This window comes from Thalassophryne amazonica, chromosome 12 (assembly GCF_902500255.1).
Source record: "Thalassophryne amazonica chromosome 12, fThaAma1.1, whole genome shotgun sequence".
NCBI classification, from domain to species: domain Eukaryota; kingdom Metazoa; phylum Chordata; class Actinopteri; order Batrachoidiformes; family Batrachoididae; genus Thalassophryne; species Thalassophryne amazonica.
The window spans coordinates 57,762,514-57,780,871 of record NC_047114.1 but is presented as its reverse complement, the minus strand read 5'-3'; the positions used below and the strand labels follow the sequence as shown (position 1 = coordinate 57,780,871).

Here is an 18,358-nt window from a genome sequence, read left to right as displayed (position 1 = left end):
CTCTGGTGGCGCTTCCTTCGCCATTGCAGGTGCGGGCACTAGATGGCACCCTCCTCCCTTTACTCACACACAAGACACAACCAGTAACTCTGGTGGTGTCTGGAAACCATCGGGAGGAGATTGAGTTTTTTGTAACTCCTTCTACCTCCCGCGTGATTTTGGGCATCCCATGGATGTTGAAGCACAATCCCCGGATTGATTGGCCGTCTGGGGTGGTGGTTCAGTGGAGCGAAACCTGCCATCGGGGGTGTTTAGGATCCTCGGTTCCTCCCGGTTCACAGGCTAAGGAGGAGGTCAAAGTCCCTCCCAATCTGACGGCAGTGCCGGTTGAGTACCACGATCTTGCTGACGTCTTCAGTAAGGATCTGGCACTCACCCTTCCCCCGCACCGTCCGTACGATTGTGCCATTGATTTGGTTCCAGGCGCTGAGTTCCCGTCCAGCAGGCTGTACAACCTCTCACGACCTGAGCGCGAATCAATGGAGACCTACATCCGGGACTCATTAGCTGCTGGGCTGATCCAGAATTCCACCTCCCCGATGGGGGCAGGTTTCTTTTTTGTGGGCAAGAAAGATGGCGGACTCCGTCCATGCATTGATTACAGGGGGCTGAATGAGATTACGGTTCGCAACCGATACCCGTTGCCATTGTTAGATTCCGTGTTCACCCCCCTGCATGGAGCCAAAATCTTTACTAAGCTGGATCTTAGAAATGCGTATCACCTGGTTTGGATCCGGAAGGGAGACGAATGGAAGACGGCATTTAACACCCCGTTAGGTCACTTTGAGTACCTGGTCATGCCGTTCGGCCTCACCAACACCCCCGCGATGTTCCAAGCCTTGGTTAACGACGTCTTGCGGGACTTCCTGCACCGATTCGTCTTCGTATATCTGGACGATATTCTCATCTTTTCTCTGGATCCTGAGACCCATGTCCAGCATGTACGTCAGGTCCTGCAGTGGTTGTTAGAGAACCGACTGTTTGTGAAGGGCGAGAAGTGCGAGTTTCACCGCACGTCTTTGTCCTTCCTGGGGTTTATAATCTCCTCCAACTCCGTCGCCCCTGATCCGGCCAAGGTTGCAGCGGTGAGAGATTGGCCCCAACCAACAAGCCGTAGGAAGCTGCAACAGTTCCTCGGCTTCGCTAATTTCTATAGGAGGTTCATTAAGGGCTACAGTCAGGTAGTTAGCCCCCTGACAGCCCTGACCTCTCCAAAAGTCCCCTTCACCTGGTCGGATCGGTGCGAAGCCGCGTTCAAGGAGTTAAAACGAAGGTTCTCTACTGCGCCAGTTTTGGTGCAACCCGACCCTAGCCGCCAGTTCATGGTTGAAGTGGACGCCTCTGACTCAGGGATAGGAGCTGTGCTGTCCCAGAGCGGAGAGACCGATAAGGTCCTTCACCCGTGTGCCTATTTTTCCCGCAGGTTGACCCCGGCTGAACGGAACTATGACGTCGGCAATCAAGAACTCCTTGCGGTGAAAGAGGCTCTTGAAGAGTGGAGACATCTGTTGGAGGGAACGTCCGTGCCATTCACGGTTTTCACTGACCACCGGAACCTGGAGTATATCAGGACCGCCAAGCGGCTGAACCCCAGGCAAGCCCGCTGGTCACTGTTCTTCGGCCGTTTTGACTTCCGGATCACCTACCGCCCCGGGACCAAGAACCAGAGATCGGATGCCTTGTCCCGGGTGCATGAAGACGAAGTCAAAACTGAGTTGTCGGATCCACCAGAACCTATCATCCTGGAGTCCGCTATCGTGGCCATCCTCACCTGGGACGTGGAGAAGACCGTCCGGGAGGCCCTGGCACGGAGCCCGGACCCCGGAACCGGGCCGAAGAACAAACTTTACATCTCACCAGAGGCCAGGGCTGCAGTCTTGGACTTCTGTCACGGCTCCAAGTTCTCCTGTCATCCGGGGGTGCGAAGAACCGTGGCAGTTGTCCGGCAGCGCTTCTGGTGGGCGTCCCTGGAGGCCGATGTTTGGGATTATATCCAGGCCTGCACCACCTGCGCCAGGGGCAAGGCTGACCACCGCAGGGCACCGGGACTGCTCCAGCCGCTGCCTGTGCCTCATCGCCCCTGGTCCCACATCGGCCTGGATTTTGTCACGGGCCTCCCGCCGTCCCAGGGCAACACCACCATCCTCACGATAGTGGACCGATTCTCCAAGGCGGCCCACTTCGTGGCCCTCCCGAAGCTCCCGACTGCCCAGGAGACAGCAGACCTCCTGGTCCACCACGTCGTCCGGCTGCATGGGATTCCAACAGACATCGTCTCCGATCGCGGTCCCCAGTTCTCCTCGCAAGTCTGGAGGAGCTTCTGCCGGGAACTGGGGGCCACGGTGAGTCTCTCGTCCGGGTATCATCCTCAGACCAACGGGCAGGCAGAACGGGCCAATCAGGAGGTGGAACAGGCCCTGCGCTGCGTGACGGCCGCGCACCCGGCGGCCTGGAGTACCCATTTGGCCTGGATCGAGTATGCCCATAACAGCCAGGTGTCTTCTGCCACCGGCCTCTCCCCTTTTGAGGTGTGTCTGGGGTACCAGCCCCCGTTGTTTCCGGTGGTCGAGGGAGAGGTCGGTGTGCCCTCGGTCCAGGCCCAGCTGCGGAAGTGCCGTCGGGTGTGGCGCGCCGCCCGTTCTGCTTTGCTGAAGGCCCGGACGAGGGCAAAAGCCCATGCAGACCGCCGGCGGACCCCGGCCCCTGCATATCGGCCAGGGCAGGAGGTGTGGTTGTCGACAAAAGACATTCCCCTCAAAGTGGACTCCCCAAAACTGCAGGACCGTTACATCGGTCCCTTCAAGATACTCAAGGTCATCAGTCCAGCCGCAGTGCGGCTTCAGCTTCCGGCCTCACTGCGGATCCATCCTGTTTTCCATGTGTCCCGGATAAAACCGCATCACACCTCACCCCTCTGTGCTCCGGGTCCGGCACCGCCTCCTGCCCGGGTTATCGATGGTGGGCCGGCTTGGTCTGTGCGCCGGCTCTTGGATGTCCATAGGATGGGCCGGGGCTTCCAGTATTTGGTGGACTGGGAGGGGTACGGACCCGAAGAACGCTCCTGGGTGAAGAGGAGCTTCATCCAAGACCCGGTCCTCCTGGCCGATTTCTACCGCCGCCACCCGGACAAGCCTGGTCGGCCGCCAGGAGGCGCCCGTTGAGGGGGGGGGTCCTGTTGTGTGGGCCGCTGAAGAGGAGGTACTGCTGGCCCACAACCACCAGAGGGCACCCTGCCTGGAGTGCGGGCTCCAGGCACAAGAGGGCGCCGCCGCCTCACAGGAGCAGCCGGGGTGACAGCTGTCACTTATTACCTGTGACAGCTGTCACCAATCATCTGATCTTCAATCGTATATCAGCAGGACGACATCTCCACTTCTTTGCCGAGATATCGCTATGCTTAGGAGGTAACGAGCTCAGCCAATCAAGTTGTCTTTTCGACAGAAGAATATTGTTGCTTTGTGTTTTTTGACAGCAGACTTTTCAACGAGAGGTGGAGGTGGATTTCCCACCATACGTGTTGCTGGGTATAAACACACCTACATCTAACTGTTTTTGTTCCTCGCCAGCAGTACCAGATCCGACAAGCGGAGGCAGTGGCCACCTGGGAGTTCGGGACTTGGCGGCTCCAGTATTCCCGGGGTTTGGTGGCGGAGGAAATCGTGTGGTTCCGGTTCTGCTTTGGACAGACGTCTCTTATCTTCGAGCCTGCCCACATGACACGTTCTGTAAATTGACTTCATTGCATACTATTGTGACCTGCCGTGTTTGTTGTGCTCATTCACAACAGTAAAGTGTTGTTATTTGACTTCCTCCATTGTCCGTTCATTTGCGCCCCCTGTTGTGGGTCCGTGTTCCTACACTTTCACAACAGGAAGATCATTTTAGAAATTTTTATTGTGAGAAGCCTGATTTACTTTTTGTATTTGAAACGCCATAAACAAATTAAAATGTGTGAAATACCAAGGGGCTGAATACCTTTGCAAGCCACTGTACATTTTCTGTTTTTGAAGCTGTAGGCCATGATTATCAAATTAAAACTAAAAATGCTTGAAACAGTTTAGTTTTATGTAATAAGTCAACAATATAATCATTTCTTTTTCACAATATTTAATTTTTTGAGATACACATGTAAAGCATATTCAATTCAAAAATTTTCATTTTTGATAGATACAGATGAGGACCAGTGAACCTCCTATTTTGGGCCATGTCTTTCAATATAATTTGCAGTTATTCTTTTATATATTACTTTAAATGGCAATGTTGACTCAGTGGAATATGTCTGGGCTTATTCGGACAGTCACATGTAACTTAGGCCTTTTGTTTGCATGTTATTTCTTTGCTGCTAATTGCAGGTTCCTGGTGCACACTAAGGCCAGTTTTGCTAAAACTATACCAGGGGTGGCCAAGTTCGGTCCTCGAGAGCCACATTCCTGACACTCTTAGTTGTCTCCCTGCTCCAACACACCTGAATCCAATGAAAGGCTTTCATTGGATTCAGTGTCAGGGAGGTGGCTCTCGAGGACCGAACTTGGCCACCACTGAACTATACAGTAAGTACACTAAGTGAACTGTAATCATCCACTCTGTCTCTCTGTAGTCCCTCTATGGACAGGCTGTGGACCCAGTTCCAAAGCTGCCATTGTTCTACACCGCAATAGATCAGGTGGACATCAGCATTGAGGTTTGTGGAATAAAGTTTCCAAATCCATTTGGTCTTGCCTCTGCTCCACCTACAACCAGCACTGCTATGATCAGAAGAGCATTTGAGCAAGGATGGGGTTTTGCTCTGACCAAGACATTTGGACTGGATAAAGTAAGTTAATCCTTTAAACCACATACATATAACTCTCTACACAGATTTTGTAAAAAGAAAAATTCTGAACTTCTCAGCGCAACGGTGAAGCTTTGTAGGACTCAGCTGATACCAAACATCACCCACTTCATGTTATGTACATTTATTTCTCTGTAGGACCTGGTGACCAATGTGTCTCCCCGTATTGTGCGCGGCACCATCTCAGGCCCTGTCTATGGACCAGGACAGAGCTCATTCCTCAACATTGAACTCATTAGTGAGAAGACGGCAGCCTACTGGTGTCAGTCAGTTGCTGAGCTAAAGAAAGACTTTCCCAACAATGTAGGTTTTCGCCACGTGAAGTTGCATTTTTACCAACTGTCATTGGGTAGCTGATTTGTTAGCAAATTACTGATGGGATTTTCATGCTGATGAAAAGGCCAAGTGTCACATAGGCATCTTATAGTATGAGTCCCAAATTCTGATCTCAGCTGTTGGTGAGATATAGATATCGACATAAACTATATTTGTTAAAGGTATTTATGTTTTATATAATCAACTGCATTCAAAAGCAAACTTTAAATGTTTCAGTTCTGTCAAGATTATAACCAAGTTAAAATAAATTGTTCTTGTTGGTCTTACTGCATTCAATCAAACTTCCATAGAATGCATTTGGGAGGGCCAAACTCATTATAGTCCAAAAAGATATCTAAACAAATTAACTTTTTGTATTGCAAAAGTAGAAGAGGCTTTACACGTGAAATACAGGAATGTAGGATTATGTGCAGAAACAGTACTTTTGGCCCTGGAACTCAGCCGTCAAAGGTAGCTTTGTTGTGGTACTAATCAGGTTCACAAAATGTCAGCAAATTAATTTTGTTCAAAATATTTGTAGATTAGCAAACCTACACATTTAAAAACACAAAAACAATGAGATTCAAAAGATTGAGTATGTACGTATGTATGTACGAGGGGATATCAAAAAGTTTTGAGCCTCAAACAGAAAGAGCAAGATATTTGGCTTTATAATGTTTTATTTTTCAACATACTCCCCTTCCAACTCCATACACTTGTTCCATTTAGTTTAGCAGTTAATGACACCTGATCGGTAGAACTCAACACCTTTGTCCCCTAACCAGCCCTCTGCTGCAGCAGACATCTCATTGTCATCCTCAAATGTCGCTAGGGGCTAGGTCTGGAGAATAGGGTGGGTTAGGAAGAAGTTCATAGCCACACTCGTGCACAGCGTCCATGGCAACGCGGGTGGTGTGGACTGGTGCGTTGTCCTGGTGAAGCAGAATGCTACAACTGACACTGGAGGGTATGTCTCTTCCATACAGTGTTATGACTCAACAACTGAATTGAGCAATATGATCCTACATGAAATAAGTAGTTAAGGCATTGATGTGTGATGCATTGTAATATCTGACTGGGAAAAAAAATGTGCGAGGCTCAAAACCTTTTGACATCCCTGTGTGTGTGTGTGTGTGTGTGTGTGTGTGTGTGTGTGTGTGTGTGTGTGTGTGTGTGTGTGTGTGTGTGTGTGTGTGTGTGTGTGTGTGTGTGTGTGTGTGTGTGTGTGTGCGTGCACGCATGCATCTGCCATAGATTACACATTATCTAGATTTCTAATCAACACACAGAAACAATATATCAAAATGTTTGGGACAATAGATTCAGTTCTGCTTTTTCTCCCAAGAGAGGGCACACAAATTCCAGTCAGATTATTTTTCCTTCTAAAAAGACATGCGTGTAGAGTATGGATTTTGTCTTCCTATACTAAACTTGCAGGATGAACTTCAGATATATACCTAAAACATATTACATCATAGCTTCTGTTTCTATAATAAAATAACCATATTTATAGCTTAGCATACTAGCTATAATTTAGTTTTACAAAATGTCTACAGAGTAGGTAAATGCATACTACAATCTTCTCCTGTATGAATATTTAGGTTTTAGAAGCTAACTCCTATAATATTATGTAATAACTATATTTCTTGTATATGTTGTTTACTACCCTGATTGTGTAAATGTCACTTATATACATGCTGTCCGTTTTCTTGAGCCGTTTAGGTGGGTAGGGAGAGTTCCCATGGGATTAAAAAAGCTTTTCAACCTACCATCCCTGGTTCTCAAGACTAGGCACCTATGTGGCTCTACTCTTCTTTTTTTTTTTAGATATTTAGATATACTTTAGTATACACTAGTAAAGTTCTTCCTTAGAATTGGAATGTATAATAGAAGATATACCTTACTGAATTTTCATGTTCCTGACATCAGGGTGTTCAGTCATCCTCGGTCAATAGAAAACAATGGATGCTGTGTGCGATTTGTATCAACAAATCGCAGACCGCACGGTCCCCCCTAAAACTCGGCCCGCCCTGCATTCACTGTGCATGTGTCATCAGCAGCAATTCACCGATTATCACCGCATTTCTACTTAAAACCGCACTCCAGTCATAATCTATCTCAGCGACAGATATCTGAAGCTTTTGTACAACAGTCATTTCCACATAAATTCAACATTATTTAATAATAAAAGACGGAGGAAGCAATAAGAGCCCCAACTACTCGGGCTGCTAGCTGATGCGTTCACTGCGCATCCGTCATTTCAAAGCATCACAAAATTTCGCCTCGTGTCTGCTTAAAACAGCCTCGTTTCTGCTTAAAACTGACTTTAGAATGATTTAAGATGTTTTACCTTGTCATCTAATGGTTAATAATCACATTAATCCATTTGATCGCTTTGGGTGAACTCTGTCTCAGGTGAGCTTCTGAGCTCCGAAATGAATTTTTAGTGGGGATTGTTTGGTCTGCGACACCGTCAAGAGGAATCTATCCTTAAACTGAATTTCAGTTTTAATATTTTGAGTCTAATTATGTAATCACTGAGTTCCTTGTCCCTGAAAACATTGTATAATATGTATAATGACGTTTGTAGGGTACTTTGAGTCTGAAATATACATTATGTATTTTATGGCAGCCATTTTGATACTTGTTCTTCAGTTTTGGCTGCTCTTTGTTGCTTGTTTTTCATGAAAAACACCTTGAGCGATGTAATGTCAGGTGAAATTGTCCAAAAGACAATTCACTTAGAAATAAATCATTTACTGTCTCTGTGTCAGGTGGTGATCTCCAGCATAATGTGTGGATATAACAAGGACGACTGGACAATACTCGCCAAGATGGCTGAGGTAAGAAAATGTCACATGACTGCCAAAAATAAATAGTATAGCAATCACCAGTGTTATCATCATGAACATGTAATTGAAGGTTAAAAAATGTGTTTAGGAATCAGGAGCAGATGGCTTGGAGCTGAACCTGTCTTGCCCTCATGGAATGGGAGAAAGAGGGATGGGATTGGCATGTGGACAGGTACAAATGATAGAATTCATAGGTGCTTTGTAAGCATGTGCATTGCTCATATATGTATGTGTGTATGTGTGTGTGTGTGTGTGTGTTCCTCCTGCTTTTCATAAAGTTTTAAACCATTTTAAAATATCTAAAATGACTTGCACTTGAGTGTGAGACTAAGATAAAACATATTTATATATACTGTGTGTTTGTTTTTTTGTCTTCTTGTGTATGTCTGTATTTGCGTCATTATTAGGACCCAGTGTTGGTGCGTAACATCTGCCGTTGGGTGCGTGCAGCTGTTTCAATTCCATTTTTTGCTAAACTGACACCAAACGTTACCAACGTTGTTGACATTGCCAAGGCTGCCCAAGAAGGTAAACAAACTTCCTCTTAAATCAACCTCTGATGTGTTTTCATTTTTTTCTTAATCATTTCTTCTTATTACTTTTTATTTTTTTTATGCTACATATTTTTTCTTTTCAACTGAGAGACTGTTTGTGTGTCACAGAAAAGTTAAATGTACGGTCTGTACGGGAAAATATCAGACCAAGGTGCTGACAGCACGGGCCGAGCACACAGAGATCTGATATTTTCTTGTACAGACCGAGCAAGCAAGGTTAATAATTTGTTTATTATATGGCCATTATATGTAAACATGTAAACTTCTGGTATCGCCCGAATATGAAAGCTGTTGATGGTTTTGGGCTCGTAGTCAGACCCGTTCGCTTTCTTCACCTCCATGAAGAACTTGCTTAACAGATGGCTTTCAATCTGTGTTTTTTTCTGATGCTGTTTAGATATTTCTGGAGTATGTTCATGTTCGACTTGGTTTTTCTGGTGTTTTTATCTTTCTGGTTTGTAACAAATTTTCAATCTGTTCTTGACTGTTCGGATCTGTGTTTTCATTTTGTTGGTCTTCATTTCATTTTGCACGTCCACTTCATGCTTGTTTGCTGTTAATTCCTCCATTTTCTTTGTTCGCTTTTTGTTTTACTTTGGAAAATTGTAAAGAAAAAAAATCACAAATCTGATATGCGATCCGGACCGATTGTCATGATAAGAGCCTGATATTGGAAAATATCACACCGGAAATCAGCCAATCAGAGTGGGCGTACCGTCGTAGTCATATAATAATGATTTTTATTTTATCTCCACTTTAATGCCCTTGCCTAGTTACATTGCAAAGCTGTGTATTCTCCATGTCTAGCTGGTTTGCACTAAATTATATTACAGTCAGTTTAAAGTTTCCAGTTCACCTAACAGGCATTTTTTTTTGGGGATGGGAGACGAAGTAATACCCAATTTAAGTACATATAGACTAAATTGGGGGTGTTTGGGGTGACAGTCTTCCTCTATTAGGCCTAGTCATATTGTTCCTCCGTGAGTGTGTTTGATCTCTCTGGCTGCTAAGTTAAGGGTCACAGGAAAGCTGGAGCATATCCCAGCAGTCATATGGCTTGAGGCGGGGTACACCCTGGACAGGATGCCAGTCCATTACAAGGCCACATATAGAGAGACAATCACCTTCACACCCGCACACACACCTACAGTCAACTTAAAGTTTCCAATTCACCTAATTTGCATGGCTTTGGAGGTGGGAGGAAGCCAGAGCAACCAGAGGGAATACAAGTGGAGGGGAGAACATGCAAACTCCACACAGAAAGGTCCCGAATAGGAAGCAATCCCATGACCTTCTTGCTGTGTGGCAACAGTGCTGACCATTAAGCCATCGTGCTGCCTGTTCTTTATTCTTATTCTTCTTTTTGTTGAAAACTTTGCCACTGGATTTTAAAGGTGTAATATAAGTAAACTGCCTTTTTATATTGCATTTTCTCTGCCATTAGCAGGGCAAACGTAGGATTAATTGAGTCAGTCAGTCACTGGAGCTGCAAAAATTGCATAAGTAACTTTATAAAATGTATTACATATTCAGCTCTGAAATTTTAAATTCTGATAGATATAGATGAGAACCAGTGAACCTCCTATTTTTTGGCAATGTTGGCGTTAACATGTACAATGACTGTAACATAAAACAAAGACAGGCTTATCAAGTTGCTAGTTCTGGCAAAATGACGGAGTATGGCAAAGTCAAACTACATTCAGTGATAAAAGGACCATAGCTGTTGGTGAGTGGAGTAAAGGTATTGTTGTATTTTTTTTTTTTAGGTGGCGCAGATGGCGTCACAGCTACCAACACTGTCTCCGGCTTGATGGGACTGAAGGCTGATGGTTCTCCCTGGCCTAAAGTGGGACTAGACAAACGCACCACGTATGGAGGCCTTTCTGGTAAGAACACATAAAGTCATAGCTCATGATAGCAGACATTTTTCATATATGTGGTTGAAAGCCGCCTGTGCCTCCATGTACATCCGGAGTTGTGTCAAGTAGTGACACGTGCTTAAATTGAAACCCACTGATCCACATACTCATCCAGAAATATAAATAATAGTGAGATTTTTATTAAAAGCAACAGTTGCAGATTTTTCGGGGGCAGTTTCTGTTCATGGCTACATTCTTCTATTATAGCACCAAAGATAAAATTCAGAGTCTGCTTTACAGTAAGAAAATCTTCCAAAATTGTTATTAAAATAAAGGAAATGTCATGGAAATGAGGTACAGATAGATATAGGCTGGGCCAGTATCACATTTTGATGGTATGGTACCCATGCTTCACCTCTTAACCTGTTTATGGGTTGGGTAGGAAATAGGCTGAGTCAAGCACTGCCAAGGTGGCAAGATTAAAAATAGACCCACTTCAGCTTCAAACCTCCTCTAAAGAAAACCCATGGGTGACATCTCATAGATTTTGTCTATCATATCAGCGTATGAGAATTACACACCTCCTTGGACACATTATTTTAGTCCTGATGTGCACATTCTCCCCTTTTTATCTGTCTCTCTTGCCGCATATTCTAAATCTGATCAAGTAGCAAGGCCACCAGAACAATATACAACGGTATTACTGAATTCCAAAGAATGAATTTGCACGACTTGCTGACAACCATGTAAGGCTCGTGTATTGCACTCTCTGAGTGCTCCTTCTTTGTCTGGATGAAGTTAACTTTAAAAAAAATAATGCAATGCTAAAATACCCTCGGCTGTATGAGCATTGTCTTCTTTATAATTTGCATATTGGCTTACGTAAAATTTGTACATGTACAATAAAACCCCTCAATCAATCAATCAATCAATCATAAACAATATTTACATTTTCACAGCATCTGCAGGATGGTGTGCGTGTATATGTACATGAGCTTTTGACAAGAGCCAAAGTTAGCTTTGAGTTAGTGGAAGTGAAATGTCTTCTAAATCACTTCAGAGGTGTTATTAGGTTCCAAAAATAGCATTTTCAGATTTAGAAGTGTTTATTTCTCACTAGCGTTTACATACTATATGATGGTGTTATATTTAGCCAAAAATGAAGCAAAGTTAGCAGCTAGCAACACCAGGACGTGACGCCACCAAGCTAATGTCCATGAGATCATACCCAAAAATAGGGACAGAATGTGACTTTTTAACCTCTTAAAATTCCTCTTAAATATCCTATGGCCATATTTGATGGCCTTGGGTAATAAGATTGCTTTGAATTAATCAAGGCAATCTCTCCAACACAAAGAGGTGATGGTTCCCAGAGAGGAACCATCACCTTATCATGGTGGACAGGTTTCTGTGCTGCTATGAACCTGAGAGCTTTTGTGCTCCTGGTAGGGTCTCCCATGGCAAATTGGTCTCAGGCGAGGGGCCAGACTAAAAATGGTTCACAATGACAACATGACAAAATGAGGCAGAGGAAGCCTGACTGGACCCGGAGGAAGCTTGGGGCCCTGATCTGGAGCCAGACCTGGATGGAGGGCCTGTCAGTGCGTGTCTGGTGGCTTGGCTTACCACGGAGCCCAGTCGGGCACAGCCCAAAAAGCCAACATGGACTCTCCATTGCTACCCTCACCACCCACGGGTGGGACCTCTGGTGTCAGATGCACTGTCCCATGGGTGGCAGTGAAAGTTGAGGGCCTCAGTGAACTAGACCTGGGTGGTAGGGCCTAGCTCTGGGGGTGTGGAACATCACTTTACTGTGGGAGAAGGACCTGGAGCTTGTGTGGGAGGTGCCGCGTTACCAGTTAGATCTGGTGGGCCTCGCCTCCACGCACAGCCTTGGCTCCGGAATCGCTCTCCTTGATAGTGGTTGGATCTTATTCTTCTCTGGAGTTGCCCAGGCTGTGAGGCACTGGGCGGGTGTGGGGATACTCACGAGTCCCTGGCTGAGCACCGCTACTTTGGAGTTTACCCCAGTAGATGCGAGGGTCGCCTCCCTGTACCTTCGGATGGTGGGGCAGGGGGGACACGACAACTCTGACTGCTGTTTGTGCATATGCGCCAAACAGCAGTGTGGAGTATTCGGCCTTCTTGAAGTCCCTCAGTTGAGTCCTGTATGGAACTCCAGTGAGAGACTCCATTGTTCTGCTGAGGGACTTCAATGCACACATGGGCAATGACAGAGACACCTGGAGAGGCGCGATTGAGTGGAACGGCCTTCCTGACCTAAACCTGAGCAGTCATTTGTTGGTGGACTTCTGTGCTAGTCATGGACTGTCCATAGCGATCACCCACGTTCGAACATAAGGATGCTCATAAGTGTACATGATACCAGAGCACCCTAGGCCGAAGGTTGTTCTGGACACTCGGGTGAAGAGAGGGGCAGAGCTGTCAACTGATCACCATCTGGTGGTGATTTGGATCAGAGGGTGGGGGTGTTAGGGTCCGGTTGGGTTGTGTATTAGTTCTCTGTCATGTTAGTTCTGCGTCAAGGTTCTATGTCATATTAGTTCTCTGTGTCCTAGGTCTCTGTTCATCTGTCCTGTCTTGTTTTCCAAGTTGTCTGTGTCCAAGTTCTCTGTTATATTAGTTCTCTGTGTCCAAGGTATCTGTCTCCGCTTGTTTGTCCTGTCTTGTCTTCCTGTAGTGGTTATAAGTTCTGTTCATCTGTCCATCCTGTCTCGTTTCCCTGTGGTCAGATTTAGTTCTCAGTTTCTGTTCTGTCTGTGAGTGCCTGTGTGTGTTGTAGGTGTGTCGTATGGATGAATGAGTGTGAAGCGCGTGTGTGTGTGTGTGTGTGTGTGTGTGTGTGTGTGTGTGTGTGTGTGTGTGTGTGTGTGTGTGTGTGTGTGTGTGTGTGTGTGTGTGTTTGCAAGAGGAGTGGAGCATGTGCATTTAATACATCTTGTCTCGGGCACTCCTCCCACACCAATTACCTGTATGTCTCTCTCTGGTCCATGTCAGTTGTCCAAGTCCAGGGTCCTGGTCCCCATTTCTGTATGTCTGCACTGCTGTCTCCCTGTGTCTATTCCCTGCGCACACTCATGGGCGGGACTGCCTCTCGCTGCAGGTGAGCTGTGTTCTTCCTGTCATGGTTAGATCCCGCCTTTTGGCTCATATCGTATTTCCTGGTTGTGTCCGTCTTGTCTTTCTCACTGTGCCCTCTAGTCTCATCTGCCTTCCAGTCTTGGCACCATCCTCCGTCATTGCACTGTGGGGTTCTGCCCCTTATCACAAGTCTTATTAGATTGTGTGTCACTGTGTGTCTTATGTTCCGTTCTCTGCTGCCCCCTTGTGTCCGAGTTGTGTCACTTTGTGTCTACCCTCCACATCCATCTCACATTCTGGTATGTTATCTTCTCTGCTGCCCTCTTATGTTCAAGTTTGACCATCATATCCCCTCCATAAGGTTCCCACCTGCAATCCATTACCTCATCAGTTTATCTGTATTTATGTCTCACCTGTGTTCATGGCCCTTGTAGGTCCTTTGTAGCTGTTTGTCAGAAGTAGCTGTTTAGTGTTTGTCACAGTCTGCTCTGTGTTGTCAGTGTTCATTCAAGATTCCGCTGTTGATTTATTATGTGCTCTGAGATCCTGTGTTCTCCACCATTACACCATTTGTCGTAAGTAACCAGTTTTGAGTTTTGCTCCTCCTTGAAGAGAACTGCCTTAGTTTTTCCCTTGCCTTCTCACACCCTGGGTTTCCCTCACCCTGAGTGGGTAGAGATTATATTTTTGTTATTTCTGTTTCCTGCATCAGTTTTTGAATCTGTATTCACTTGTGAGATAATTAAATTTGGCATCTTTTGAAATCACCTTTGTTGTCACTGCTCTGCATTTTGGGGTAAATATCTGACTCAGTTCCCAGCTCCATCCAGAATCATAAAAAGAGGAGGACTTTGGACAGACCTTGTAAGCCCAAATGGATAGTGAACTGGGAACATCTGGAGGAGCCCATTGTCTGACAGATCTTCAACTCACACCTCCGGCGGAGCTCTTCTAGCATCCCTGTGGAGGTTGTGGGCATTGAACAAGAATGGGCAAAGTTCAAAGCTTCCATTGCTGAAGCTGCAGTGGGGAGCTGTGGCCTGAAAGTCTTAAGTGCCCCAAGAGGTGGCAACCCTCGAACACCATGGTGGACACCAGTGGCCAGGGAAGCTGTCCAACTGCACAAGGAGTCCTTCCAGGATATGTTATCTCAGAGGACTCCGGAGGCACTTGCAAAGTTCAGAAAGACCCGAAAGACTGAGGCACCTCAGGAGGGGAAAATGGGGAACCATCCAAGCTGTCTACAGTAAGGATAGGACTCTGTTGACCTCAACTGAGGATGTAATCTGGCACTGGAAGGAACACTGAGGAACTCCTGCATCAGACCAGAGTGCCGTCTATAGTAGGGGCAGAGCTGGAAGCTGATGGGGGATTATCAACAACATCCCTGGTGAAAGTCACTGAGGTAGTCAAACAACTCAACAGTGGCAAAGCCCCAGGGATTGATGAGATCAGTCCAGAAATGCTAAAGGCTGTGGGTGTGGAGGGACTGTTTTGGATGAGACGTCTCTTCAGCATTGCATTGAGGTCTGGAACAGTGCCTAAGGACTGGCAAACTGGGGTGGTGGTCCCCATATTTTAAAAAGGGGACCAGAGAGTGTGTGCCAATTACAGGGGCATCACACTACTCAGCCTTCCTGGTAAAGTCTATTCCAGGGTGAAGGAAAAGAGCGTTCAGCTGATAGTCAAACCTCTGATTGAAGAGGAACAATGCGGGATCTATCCTGGTCATGGTACAACCGACCATCTCTTCACTCTCACAAGGACCCTGGATGAGGCCTCGGAATATGACCATCCAGTCTACAGGTGTTTTGTGGACTTGGAGAAGGCGTATGATCGGGTATCCCGGGAGATACTGTGGGAAGTGCTGCAGGAGTATGGAGTGAGGGGGTCCCTTCTCAGGGCCATCCAATCTCTGTACTCACAAAGCGAGAGCTGTGTTTGCATGCTTGACAGTAAATCCGACTCGTTTCTGGTGGGGGTTGGCCTCCGCCAGGGCTGTGCCTTGTCACAATCCTGTTTGTGATATTCATGGACAGGATATCGAGGCGTAGTCGGGGGAGGAGGGTTTTCAGTTTGGTAGGCTCAGGGTCTCATCACTGCTTTTTTTTACAGATGATGTGGTCCTGTTGGCTTCATTGGCCTGTGACCTCCAACACTCACTGGATCGGTTCGCAACTAAGTGTGAAGAGGCTGTTATGAGGATCAGCACCTCTAAATCTGAGGCCATGGTTTTTAGCAGGAAACCAATGGATCTCCAGGGTAGGGAATGCAGTCTTACCTCAAGTGAAGGAGTTCAAGTATTTCAGGATCTTATTCACGAGTGTGGGGACAATGGAGCATGAGATTGGCTGGAGAATCGGCGCAGCAGGGCTGGTGTTGCATTCCCTCTACCGTACTGTTGTGGCAAAAAGGGAGCTGAGCCAAAAGCTGAAGGTCTTGATCTACTGGTCAATCTTCTTTCCTACTCTCACCTATGGTCAGGGTTGGGTCATGACCGAAAGAACTAGATTGCAGTTATGAGTGGCCGAAATGGGCTTCCTTAGAAGGGTGGCTGGTGTCTCCCTTAGAGATAAGGTGAGAAGCTTGGTCATCTGTGGGGAGCTCAGAATAGAGCCGCTGCTCCTTCGCATTAAAATAAGCCAACTGAGGTGGTTCAGGCATCTGGTAAGAATGCATCCTGGGCACCTCCCTAGGGTGGTGTTCCAGGGACATCCATCTGGGACGACACCCCAGGGAAGACCCAGGACTACGTGGAGAGATTATATCCCCCGCACTGGTCTGGGACGCCTCAGGATCCCACAGTCAGAGGTGGTCAATGTGCCCCAGGAAAGGGAAGTCTGGGGTTGCCTGTTGGAGCTATTGCCCCTGTGACCTGATCCTGGATAAGCCGTTGAAGATAAGTGACACGTGACGAGGGAATTAATCAAAAAGCTCTATGTGGTGCAGTTTTTTCTGTCGTCTTAAATTCACTCTATGCACATTAGATAATTATTTTCCTCTATGTTGGCGGTGGTATATAATTTTTTTTCTCTTGATAACCAAAATATCTTCATAATCCTCTGACCATGACACACAGGTCTTCACTCATGTGGAATGACATCAGCTTTGTTTTCAGAGCTTATGAATTGACAAAAGAAATCCCAGTTGTGAAACCATGGTATTTTCAAACCGTGACATACCATGACATCTGCCCATGCTTATGTAGATGTTTGGATGGAAAGTTTTTTGTTGTTTTTTTTATATTACCAACACTAGTATTATTCTTCACAACCTCCACTTCAATGAATATATTGTATAAATAAAAAAACAACTTTCATACACACATCTTGTGCATCTTAATAATTTTAATGTTGTATGCAGGTAATGCCATTAGACCCATTGTACTTAGAGCTGTGTCGGCCATTGCCAAGGCACTTCCTGGTTTCCCTATTCTGGCTACTGGCGGTATAGACTCAGCAGAGGCAGGACTACAGTTTCTTCATGCTGGGGCTTCAGTTTTACAGGTAAGAAATAACATGTTGGTATGACAGCACTTCATACTGTACATAGGAACATTCCCAAACATAGGGGAGAAAATTGGAGAGCATGACAGGACGGGAAGTAAAAATTATAAAGCCAGAATCAGAATCCTGTTGTGTTACAGATGTTATTTGAAGTCAGTGAGTTTTCACTCAAACAATAATGAATGTTATTACAGGCTTTAAACAACCAACTGGTCTTCATTTGCCGTCCACCTACTTCTGTGTTTGGCTGTGTGCAGTCACAACTGTTTAGTTTATACTGGCACTTAGCGCCCCTGCAGGTAACCCAAGTTACTGCACCTTCAGAACCTTCCATATACCACAGTCCTCCCCTGTTGTCAGGGATTTGGCAGGGTCAGGGCGCTGAGCCCTTGTTTTCCTCCTTTCTGTTATTCTGGTCTGTTTCAGCTTTAATTTATTAATATTTATTTTCATCAGGATTTATTCTGTCATGTTTTTCTTGTCACTTTGTTCTTGTCATGATTCACTAAGTTATTTTGTTTTCATCATATGGTTATTCCCAGTTCTGTTCTAGTTTTGTTCTGTTAGATTGTTTGCATTATTGATCATTAGTTTATCATCCGTGTATTTTCTCATTTGTGTTATCTATTATGCTTTATACTGGGGTTTTGCTTTCTGTTTTTCTTGTAGTTTGTTTTCTTCTTCTAGTTCATTCATCACCTTGTTTTCCTAGTCTAGTTCTGCTCTTGTATTTGTTTCCGATCAGTTCTCATGTCTAGTCTGCTTTCAGCCATAGTATGTTCTGTTCATAGTTCCCTGGTTCTCCTCACGCCCCTCAGTTCTGTTTCACTCCACACCCTGCATCTGCCTTCATGTCTTCATCCCTCACTTATATCTGATTATGTTCTCGCTGAACCTGCCATGTGTCCCTGTCTCCCACTTTAATTCTGTCTGCTTTGTGTTTCCTTTCTCTCACGCTCTGTGCACCTGTTTACATATCTTTGTCTTTTCTTCACTCCACCTTGTGTTCTCTTCCTTCACTGTCTTGCACACATAGTATCTTTGTTCATTAGCCACGCCCCCTTTCTGGATCCTTCCTCTCATGTGCATCTTGTTAACACCACCTTTTTTCTAATTAGTCCACATGCATATAAACCCCAGATTGTTGTCGCTTCCAGCACACTCTCCAGCCTTCTAGTTCTCTGTCTCTGTCCTGATAGTCTTGCCGTGTACCAGTTCCTTGCTCTGAGTTTCTTGACCGCGCCTTTTTGCCTCAGCCTATACGCCAGTGTTTACTCGTGCCTCAGACCCCTGCCCGGAAATGACTACATTTGTGCCTCGCCCAGCTTGTACCTCTGCT

At 45.8% G+C, this 18,358-nt stretch overlaps 1 protein-coding gene across 1 annotated transcript in view; it reads left to right on the top strand.

The window, feature by feature from the left end:
• The window catches only part of dpydb (dihydropyrimidine dehydrogenase b), a 70,079-nt gene that overhangs the window by 41,204 nt on the left and 10,517 nt on the right, over window positions 1-18,358 (top strand). Inside the window, 7 exon segments of the mRNA XM_034183269.1 lie at window positions 4,598-4,813; window positions 4,970-5,134; window positions 7,921-7,989; window positions 8,087-8,170; window positions 8,406-8,526; window positions 10,319-10,438; window positions 16,877-17,019. Of these exon segments, the coding sequence (XP_034039160.1) occupies window positions 4,598-4,813; window positions 4,970-5,134; window positions 7,921-7,989; window positions 8,087-8,170; window positions 8,406-8,526; window positions 10,319-10,438; window positions 16,877-17,019 (918 nt within the window).